Genomic DNA, 10,917 nt, shown 5'->3' with positions numbered 1-10,917 from the left:
TTGCTCATGCGACTATGCCCATGCAAGAGGATATGGGTGATGATGACTTCCAATGGAAAATTCTTATGCTGGGTTCAATGCACCACTATCCCCCAAAATTAGTCTGCATAAGCTTGAAAGGAATGTTAGGGAATTTATTTCGTTTTGTGGATGCAGTTCAAGATCCTGCTTCAGCAGATATGGAGCATGAAGCTCCATATCCACATCTCTTGCCTTAGTCTGTAGAATTCAGGGATTGAAAGATATAGCTAGGTTAGTCTATAGAATCAGTAGGTAGAAAGATCCTGTAGCACCTTTGAGACTAACTGAAAGAAATTGGTAGCATGAGCTTCCATAAACTAACGTCTACTATGTCCCTGAAGCAAAACTGATCCATCAGACTGCTTAGCTTGGGTCTCCAGAGAAGACAGCAAAGGGTTAGCAATTTAATTTTCCCTTTCTGTCTGTTTTCTGTGGATGAATGAGAATGCCATTTACAGGCATATTTGATAAGAATTATCCAGTTCAGCTCGATAGCCCCACAAATTTAAGGATGTGTACGACTTCATATCAGTGATGTTGTGAACATCTCTCTCTCACCCTCTCTCACTCTTTTGGACACCAACTTACAAAGACCTGCTGACTTATTGAATGAATGTGTGGTGACTGAAGCCATGCTGACTAGTTCACAATGGCTTCCAGGTAACTTGGAAGATATGCTACAAACATTCCCACTGGGCACAAGGACACCGGGGGCTGAGCATCAAGCAAGCATGCATGTCTTTAGAGGAAGCAATAATAGGCACAGCCACATTCCCATAATGATTTCATGCACCAACCTCCAAGCATTCCTTCACATTCTTTCACTGACCATTAAATGGAACCACAAATGGGGATATGGAGATGGAGTGGTGGGGCTATCCAGAATTGATCAAGCTTGGTTCTGAATCGCTAGGCTGCTGTAGAGAATGGCTGAGCATTAGCATTAGCCATCATAACTTCAATAAGAACTGCGGCCAAAAGCTATCCCGACTAAGCAAAGCAGCTCCTAAAACCACAGAACTTTCCAGGAGAACCACAAAACTGAGTAAACAGCTAGGTAAGTAGGAGACAAGCCCACATACTTCGATATGTTCTTGAAGATCGGAATGGCATAGTATTGTGGTTTCCAAACTATGGATCTCCAGGCAAGTTGGCTGACAATCCACAGAAGCCTGAGCCAGCTTGGCCAACATTCAGGAATTCTGGGTGCTGAAGTCCCAAAACACCTGGAGAACCAACGTTTGGGTACCACTGCATTCTGCTACTTATGCTTTCCTAGAGATAGATAAACAATCATTCTCCTATGTTGCATGTAACTGAAAAATACATGTTTTTTGCCGCCTGATGACATTTCTCTGTTCTCCATTCCCGGCCTCCATTTGGAGGGCAATATGTATTCCTAACTCAGCCTCACACACACAACTATAAAAGAGGACTCAGGCTTGGAAGGAATATTTCTTCTGGAGTTAAAAGATGAGAGGAGTATCATCTAGTTGGCCCCATGTCACTGGTGAATGCCATCCAGGTTTTACTGTGAATCTACTTAGGCACTTAGGCGCAAGATGTTGGATCTACTTTGGGGATAGGATTTAGCTCCTTGGGTCACTTCTTTGATGTTTGGAGTAAAACCCGGAGTAGACTCACTACTGATATGGAAGACACGCTATGCATGGAGAAGCCATCTTAGGGACTGGAGGCTATATTTGGCTTGGGTGAAGTTGGGATGCTAGACAAGGCCAGGATGTGACAAGACAGGTTGATGTGGACTTGGGAGTCCTCTATGGGGATACGTTTTTCTGGGTTTCCTTCTTCAAACTTGATAGACCCTTTGCTAGTCTTGAAGGCAAAATGTTCCTATGAGCAAGAGAATTTCAGCCCACAAGACAGTGACTTGGCCATGAGGAACAAAAGAGTGGAGTAAGGATGAAAATGCAAATGGATTTCTGACTTGACATGTATGTGAGGAAGAAACCAACCATTCCAAAAGCTTACCTCCCCATTCAAGAAGCAGTAAAGGACAGCAACCACAAAGCCCTGAGGTAAAAAGGACAGACATCAGCATATGATTATGCATTGAGAATTGCCAGTGCAGGTTGAATCTCCCTTATCTGAAATGCTTGGGACAAGAGGTACCGTTGATTCTCCATATTCACTGGAGTTAGGGATGCAGGACCCACGTGAAAGTGGGAAAATAGTAAATAAAAAAAGCCTTTTTTTTTTTTTACAGGAGAGAACACTTGTCTACAAAACTCTAGATCCTACAGTGCAACCTCTGGTGAAAGTTGAGCTTAAAGACCTAGAGATTCCTAGAGAGAACATATTGATCACATCCATGATTAATCAAATCCATGAAAGTCAAATCTGAAAATGTGGGGGGCTGTATTTAGAATTTTGGATTTTTTAAAATTTCAGAATACTTGTATTTGCATATACATACATAAAGAGCTATCTTGGGGATGGGACCCAAGTCTAAACACAAAATTGATTTATGTTTCATGTACACCTTATACATGTAGCCTGGCAATATTTTTTTTACACTATAGAATCATAGAATCATAGAATTGTAGAGTTGGAAGAGACCGCTAGGTCCATCCAGTCCAACCCCCTGCCATGCAGGAAATCTAAATCAAAGCATCCCTGATAATTTTGTGCATAAAACAAAATTTGTTTGCTCTGAACCATCAGAAAGCAAAGTTGCCACTATGTCAGCCACCAAGGGAAAAGTTTTGGTTTTGGGGCATATTTACAATTCTGGAGTTCCAGATAAGCGAGACTCAACTTGTAATAATTAAAGATAATTCTTTGTGTTTTGGCTTAGTGTTAATTCCCTTTGCCTCTGGCCCTATAAAAGGGTGGGTGAAGAAAGAGATGGATGTAAGTAAGCTTAACTCACCTGGAAAGATCCCAGTCCCAGTTCAAACACCAGCCTCTCTCTCTTGCTGACATTCTCTGGATAAAAGGCAAACACTGTGTAATGAATCCCAAAGAGTGGAATAAGCAGCAAGGTTGAACGGGCCAGCCTCCTGTTGAGAGAAAGAAAACACACTTTTGTGAAGCTAGATGGACTCAGTCAATAAACTCCTGTTCTCATCTGACAAAGCGTGGGGAAAGAACAATGGAGACCTTCCATCTGGCCTGAAATATCTCATAGTTATCATGAACCTTTGATCCCATTGCTTAGGACAGACAAGCTCAGACCTATGAAGCTGCCTTCTACTGAGTCAATCCATTGCTCCAATTTGGTCAGTGTTGTTACTTCTTACTCCTGGGGCTTTCTTGTGTCTCTCTTAGCCTTATTTTTTAGGATCGTTCAAACCAACATTCCCAACCTTGGGTAGAGATGTTGCTGGCCATGCCAGGTGCAGATCAGTGGTGGGAATCTGAAGATCTACATTTGGGATAGGATGTTTCAGCCTGGAATTGGTCCTAGAACACTCCAAGAATTGGTCCAAGAATCGGCTCTGCCATGGAAGCCACTCTCCAGAAACAGTCTTGTCACCTTATTATTACTATTGATTTTGCCAATCTCCCCTGCCATTATATTACATTTTATTTATTTATTTATTTATTTCCCGCTCTTTTCCCAGGACTGGGACTCAGAGCGGCTTCACAGTATTTAAAAATATATTTTTAAAAAAATAAATAAATAAAAATAGTACAATAAAATAAAAAGTACATTGAAAAGAATTTTTAAACTGGTCCAACATCGAACATCCCAGCCTGTCCTTATAGTAAATCCCTAAATGCCTGTGTGAACAGGTAGGTCTTCACCTGACAGCGGAAGGCCATCAAGGAGGGAGCCGTTCTGATCTCCCTGGGCAGGGAGTTCCAGAGTCTAGGGGCAGCCACTGAGAAGGCCCTCTCTCATGTCCCCACCAACCATGTTTGTGATGATGTTGGGACAGACAGAAGAGCTTCTCCAGAGGATCTTAGAGTCCGGGCCGGTTCATACCAAGAGAAACGGTCTGCCAAATAGTGTGGACCTGAGCCATGTAGGGCTTTGTAGGTAATAACCAGGACCTTGAATTGTGCCCAGAAACAAACTGGCAGCCAATGAAGCTGTTTCAACAGGGGCACTGTATGGTTTCTGTAATCTGCCCCTGTTAATAGCCTGGCAGCAGCTCTTTGAACCAACTGAATCTTCTGAACACTTTTCAAAGACAGCCCCATGTAGAGCCCATTGCAGTAGTCCAAACGGGATGTAACAAGGCATGTACCACCATGGCCAAATCTGGCTTCTCAAGGAACGGGCGCAGCTGGCGTACAAGTTTTAAATGTGCGAAAGCACTCCTGGTCACAGCAGAGACCTGGGCCTCCAGGTTCAAAGCTGAGTCCAAGAGTATACCCAAACTGTGAACCTGTGTCTTCAGGGGGAGTGTTCATGGCTAGGCAATACTCATGGAGCAGGAGCTATTCTTTCCCCCTTGTGCCCACCCATTGGGCAGCACAGTGCACCCGCGTTATATGCGGATGCGCCATACATGGCTTTCAGCTTATACTGAAGCCGCACAGTGGAAGAAGCAATGGCACATGTGCCCATGGCACATGTGCTGAGCCACACATGCCGAGTGCATGAGCCCCATTATTTTCAATGAGGCTTGAGCATATGTGGTATTTCCCTTACGTGGAGGGGAGAAACGGATCCCTGCATAAGGGACGGGACGACTGTACATTTTGGCACAATGACATGATGTCACTTCTGCACTGTTTTGGCTTATTTTTTGGGCCATTTTTTGTTTGTGTGAGTGTGTGTGTATATGTATGTGAGTGTTGGAAGGTTTGGCTGGCTTTGAGAGTTTAGGGAAAGAAAGGTACTGAATTTTCAGGCAATTTTGGAAGATTTTGCCAATTTGGAGGCAAAAAGGGTATTTGAAAGTGATGCGTTTCAAGGTAGTTTTGAGAGATTGGAGAAATTTTCAAGCAATAAAGGTCACTTGAAAATTGACCCAATTTTCATTGGGGGATGTCTGGGGACTTTAAAGGGCTCCTAGGGTCCCCAAGGGCCAAATGTGGCCCATACACAAACTTTGTCCACCCCTACTTCAAACAGAAAATTGTTGTTGTTGTTTTTCAAGTCATTTCCGACTTATGTCTTGCAACCAATGCAAGACAGGAAAATCCAGTCTCCTCTTCTGAGGGCCTCAGCTCTTCTCAATATTCTTGCACTTATTGGTTTGTTTTCAGCAGATTCATGGCAGTGTGGAGAAGAGCAGAATGACCCAGTACAGTTAAACAAACCAGAAAGTAACACAGCCCAAACATTAACAGTTCAATTCTCATTCTCCCCAACTCAAAGCTAAATTCCCATTGGTTTTTCTACAGACCAGAAATGCAGCTAATACCAGTAAGCTATTCACCACTTTAGAGTGCAGTCTACTTTATTGTGGTTAAGTCCCACAGCAAGCATGAGCTATACACCATACAGCGCTTTTGAGCCATATTCAGAAAAAAAAGCCATTCTCTCTAGTGCTGTTCTTTTGGAGAAAAACAGGGTTTAGATTTAATAAACCAACAAGGAAGCAGGTGAATCAGAGATGTCCAGAGTTTACGGCTGGTCCATATTTGCACTCCATCACCCAGGTTCTCTGCAAATTCTTCCCTTTATTTTGGTATAGAAACAGAATAAACAAGCCATTCACTTTTAAAGGATCATTGCTCCCTCCTTTCAGCAAATGGTGTACTCCCGGCATGCCTTGTTTCCAAGTAGACTTCCATTTCCAGGCAATTTCCAGTATTATTAATCTAAATCTAAACAAGGTGTAAAGGCAGCATGCCATCCGTTTAAATAAGGGGTAGACAAAGTGCAGTCTGTAGGCTGCATATAGTCCTTGGGACTGGTAAGTGTGGCCCCTGAAACCCCCCAAAGCCCCCCAGATATCCTCCCAATTTATTTATTTTTCATGCTGATTTTTCCCTGAAAACTGAGCAAAAGCACACAAAACTGCCCACAAATGCAGGAGTTTGTATTCCCAACCCTTCAGAGATACCCCCCACCACCAACTCTCTCCCAAGGAACACCCCCCCCCAAAAAAAAAGAAATCTGAAAATCTATCAAAGGTTTGGCTGGAAGTGATGTTATATCACTTCCAGTGAACCCCAAAATATGCAAGTATAGCTCACTGGAAGCCATGGGGGTCATACCCCCTTTGCAGTTGCCCACCCCTGGTTCAAATCAAAAATTGCATTTCTCATATAACTGTAACCCAGCAGTTCTAAATTTGCACAGCAAGATCAGCAGCAAAATCAGCAACAGCTCAATGGAAGGATGTTGGCAAGCTGGAGTGTGTCTAGAGGAGGATCACAAAATGGTGACCAGTCTGAAAACCACCAAGTCCTTTGAGTAGCAGCTTAGGGAGCTGGGTAGGTTTAGCTTGGAGAAGAACCAATTGAGAGGTGATATGACAGTCCTGTTTAAATATTTGAAGGGATGTCATGTTGAGGATGGAGCAAACCTGTTTTCTACTGCTCCAGTGACTAGGCCAGGAAGCTATGGATTCCAACTACAGGAAAAGAGATTCCAACCAAAGATTAGGAAGAATTTGTTAATGGTAAGAGCTATTTGACAGTGGAAGATGCTGCCCAGATGTTGGTGGAGTCTCTTTCTTTGGGGAGTTTTAAACAGAGACTGGATGGCCATCTGTTGGGAGTGCTTGGATTGTGTCTTCTTGCATGGCAGAATGGGGTTGGATTGTATGGCCCTTGGGATCTCTTTCATCTCTATGGTTCTATGGTTACAGGGCTGGAAGATGGTCCTAGTCCTTCAGAAACTCCCCACCCATGAACTAAAAGCAAAAATTAATAACTCATGATTCTAGGTGACAATTTGGTATATCTCTCTTTGAATTTAACAATAACTTGCATTTTATCTTTCCACACCATAATCCATAGATATCAGACATACAACCTCCAGCTCCCTAACTCTGATGTTATCAAATGAAGGCACACAAGAAGAAACAAAACAAACAATGCCAACATGCACAAGAAACATGGATGCCACCTTAAGCAGCCATTATGGCTACAGACCACATAAGAGCAACATGCATCAAACACAGATATTGCCACAGGATTGCATACACTTACAAGGTAATTGTGGATAGTTCAGACATCCTGCAAGAGTGCTGGTTAGCCCTGTTGGATTTACAGTAGCATTTCTGAACGCAGCTGCTGAATGTGACAAGATTAGCAAAAAGAAATTATAAAAAAATAAAAATAAAAAACAAACAAAAATGGGTTTTGTTTTTCATCTCAACAAGGCCAAGAGGTCTGCATGTCAATTCTGAACACAGTTTTATGAGTCACCATGCCAAAAAACGACCAAACCAAAACCAGGATGCAGGTGGAAGGAAAGGAGTATTGCAAGACAAAGCTGGACTGATGCAGAAGAAACAAGATGCCTTCATATTGCACTGAGTCACAAAACCAACAGAAAGTTGCAAGCAGGTGGAACAAAGACAAACACAATGGAAAAAGGGGGGGGGGACTTTCCTTGCTGAAATTTGTGCTTTGGATGGGTCAAACTACACAGCTCTCAAGAGGTTTATATGAGGGACTTTGGTGAGTCTAAACAGGTGAAGGGAAACCTGATGACACTAGAAACCTCCACCATTGAAATTATGATGGTGATGGGAGGGCTGGCTTTTTATTCCCCAAGTGCACAAGATCTGACGGACAACGCTTGGACCCATCTTAGGGATGTAATTCTTCACTAAGGCTGCATCTGTATTCCAGAATTAATGCAGTTTGACACTGCATTCACAGGCATGGCTCAGTGCTATGGAATTGTGGGATTTACAGTGGTGTGAGATATTTAGCCTTCCCTGTCAGAGAGTTCATGATTAAGTCTGTGCAAAATTTGCCCATTGTTGTTTTGTGTAGAAAACATTTCCTGTACAAGAAAAAAAAAAGCAGTTTCTGCATAGGAGATATTTCTATGTAGAAATATTATTTTCTGCATTGGAAATGATGTTTTTATGTTGACATATTATTTCCTGCACAGAAAAAGCTCTCTGTGCAAATCACACACGTGCCAATTGTGCACAAAATAAGCCTCCAATTGCAGCATTTTCTTTGCAATAAACTTTTTCAATGCAGAAAGCAGTAGCTCCTAAGGATATATAAGGGGCCAACCTCCTGCTCTACAATTCATTCAGCTTCTGAAGAACACACACAGATCATATCCTGCTAATATCATTGTATGATGGCCATATTTACTGTATATACCTAGCATGTATCATGGAGAAGATGGAATAATTTTGTTTTCTGCTGCTCCGGAGACCAGAATGTGAATCAATGAATTGAAATCGCAAGAAATGAGATTGCACCTAAACATTAGGTAGAATCTCTTGACTTTAAGAGTTGTTTGGTTCTCCTCTTAAGAGGTCTTTAAATTGAGGTTGGGTGGCCATCTTTTGGGAGTGCTCTAGTTGTGTATTCCAGCATGGCAGGGGATTGGATTAGATGGCCCTCGTGGTAACTTCCAGCTCTATGATTCTAGATCTAAGCTCTCAGACTGGTCCAATGTGACCTTTGTGGGAAGTGGTCAGTTCTTAGACAAGTAAGGCATGCTCACTGGGAAATCTTCTGCAATTGCTTACACTGGACATTCCAAAATAGGCATCTCCCCCGATTCACAAAATGACTAGCACCAGGTGCCAAAGACCAGCTCTTAATCTTTAAATGAATGACCATATGGGAATCTTATATAGGAGACAAAGAAGACAAGGCATGCACATCCAGAAAAAGAGGGACCAGAATTCAGTAGTAGAGTAGATTCTTTGCATGCAAGAGGTCCAGGATTGCATTTCTGGGATTTCTAGTGACAATGCATTACCAACAAGTGATGTGGGAAAACTCTCTCTGCCTGAGACTATGGAGAAGCACTGTCAGTCAGAGTACAGAATGTCAGACAACATGAGCACTAGACACCTGCGACCTTCCTGATGCTGTTGGATTGCAATTCCTATCAGGCCCAGTCAACATAACCAGTGATGAATGATTTAGGGTTGATGTAGTCCAACAAAATCCAGAATGCCACAGTTGTCTATCTTTGGTCTATATGCACAAATAATCTGTGGAGGCATAGCATCCTAAGGAAGCAGCATGCACAACTAGGGATTTTCTTGGCTATATTCTTCACAGCTCCTGGTACTGAAAAGACGAGGCTCTTTTAAAAATGTGGCTTGTCTTTTAATCAAGCATCAGCTAGACTAATCTGATGTGCATTTCTCTTTTGGGTGCACACATCTCTACCTGCTCTGTTTACGCATCCCCACTGGCTAGCAAAATTAAGATCAATTCTGCAAGATGTGACTTCAGTTAATTTGCACATTTTATAGAAAAGTGTTCTGATCTTTGGGGTGGAAAAGGAGTGTCATTTAACAAATGGGTAATACCTTGTTTAGGGCACTGGGATCAATTGACCTAAGCCTCTTTCACTTTCCCCCTAGCTTGGACCAGAGGTAAAAGGATACCTACCGATGGGATATGCCATGTTTCTCGTTTCTTTCCACCATGAAGCTAGTTGGAGGAATGATGTACACCTGCATTAGCTAAGTATATATGCATGCTTTGCCATTTTCAACATGCATAACAAAAGGAGTTAATTCAGATGAAAAAGAAAAGGAGGAGGCAAACCCAGAATCAAAGCAATGCAATGGTAGTCAGGGACACTGGATCACTGTATGCACCCCCCCCCCCGCCAAACAAAAGAGATGTGACCAATAGTTGTGCATAGAAACTAAAGCATCCATTGGATTCTTCAAGAATCCCAGCCTTATAAACAAACAGGTTTCTAGCCCTCATGTACTACAGACAGAAGATGACGTGAACAAGTGGTTGGATGGTGTTACATTGGCAAACAATAAAAATGGCATTATGGTTGCACATGATGCTGGATGCATGGAAAAGTGGCCACAGGAAAACAGTAACTGATGTCAAGCACACCATGAAATGGCACGTTTGGGTCACACCTGAGTGACCACAAAGAAAAGCCATTTTGGCCCATCCCATTGCACTTACTCTGCTTAAATATATCCCATCCAGAAATACGTTTCCAGTGAAAGATGCAACCCTCTCACTGACAATCTCTTATTTACATTTGTGCATTGTAAGCATGTCAATCTTTATCCATTGAATCCTCACACACAAGAAAAAAAATGCCAGAGTCTTTATCCTTACTGGATGAGATTATGAGAATTTGTGCACATTTTCTAATCTTTTTTTGACATTTTGTAAATATTGCAAAAAGCATGGATTTTTGTGCAAAAAACAAAACAAAACCCCCAAACATTTTTTGTGCAAACCCCTATATTTTTTGTGCAAACCCAGTTTTGTTTGTTTGTTGTTACTGTTCTTGTTCTTTTTACAAAACAATGTTTTGGGTTTTGTTTTGTTTTGTTTTGCACAAGTAAAATTTTTATTTTTGTTGAGGCAGGGGATTTGGGGGCAGGATGAAGTTCTTTTGAATGACAAGAAAATTTGCAAGTATTGTCCTCCTCGGCATTGCTCACAGTAGAGGTGGAAATTTTATGGTATAAAAATATAATCAAAAAAGCAAACTCTTTGCTCCACTAAATCAGAACTGAGCAAAGTGTGGTGCTAGGGCCACGCCAATCTCAAGGACAGCTGTTGTGGCCCTTGGCCCTTAAGTTCCCCCTTTTCGGCCCAGATGAAAGAGGAAGAATTGCTGCCTGCAATTTATTTTCTATTTCAGTGGTTTTCAAACTGTGGAGCAGGATCTTCAAGGGAGGCATGAAAGTTGCTCAAGGGGAGCGCAAGACATGGAGGTCTGCTCCTCCTACTCTTCTTCTCAAACTACTTTTTAACATGTAAAATTAGCACATGTGTAAAGCTAAAATCGAATTTACTTAAATAAAATTGTTTTAACTTGAATGATGT

The 10,917-nt window shown here is 42.0% G+C and overlaps 1 protein-coding gene across 10 annotated transcripts in view; it reads right to left on the bottom strand.

Moving 5' to 3' along the window:
* LOC149310106 (pituitary adenylate cyclase-activating polypeptide type I receptor-like) overlaps nucleotides 1–10,917 on the bottom strand; it is a 130,281-nt gene that overhangs the window by 6,958 nt on the left and 112,406 nt on the right. For 5 of the 10 annotated variants that reach the window (XM_089533710.1, XM_089533708.1, XM_089533707.1 and 2 more), the window contains 4 exons: nucleotides 9,496–9,537; nucleotides 7,102–7,185; nucleotides 2,915–3,044; nucleotides 2,014–2,055 (listed from right to left, as the gene is read on the bottom strand). In XM_089533710.1, the coding sequence (XP_089389836.1) occupies nucleotides 2,014–2,055; nucleotides 2,915–3,044; nucleotides 7,102–7,185; nucleotides 9,496–9,537 (298 nt within the window). The remainder of the gene's footprint in view (nucleotides 1–2,013; nucleotides 2,056–2,914; nucleotides 3,045–7,101; nucleotides 7,186–9,495; nucleotides 9,538–10,917) is intronic. The other 5 variants (XM_089533714.1, XM_089533715.1, XM_089533716.1 and 2 more) reach the window with 3 other exon arrangements.

Source organism: Sceloporus occidentalis, unplaced genomic scaffold (assembly GCF_023333645.1).
Source record: "Sceloporus occidentalis isolate IW3139 unplaced genomic scaffold, rSceOcc1.0.p SCAF_7, whole genome shotgun sequence".
Lineage (NCBI taxonomy): Eukaryota > Metazoa > Chordata > Lepidosauria > Squamata > Phrynosomatidae > Sceloporus > Sceloporus occidentalis.
The sequence above is the reverse complement of the archived record's forward strand: the minus strand, read 5'-3'. Positions and strand labels throughout refer to the sequence as shown.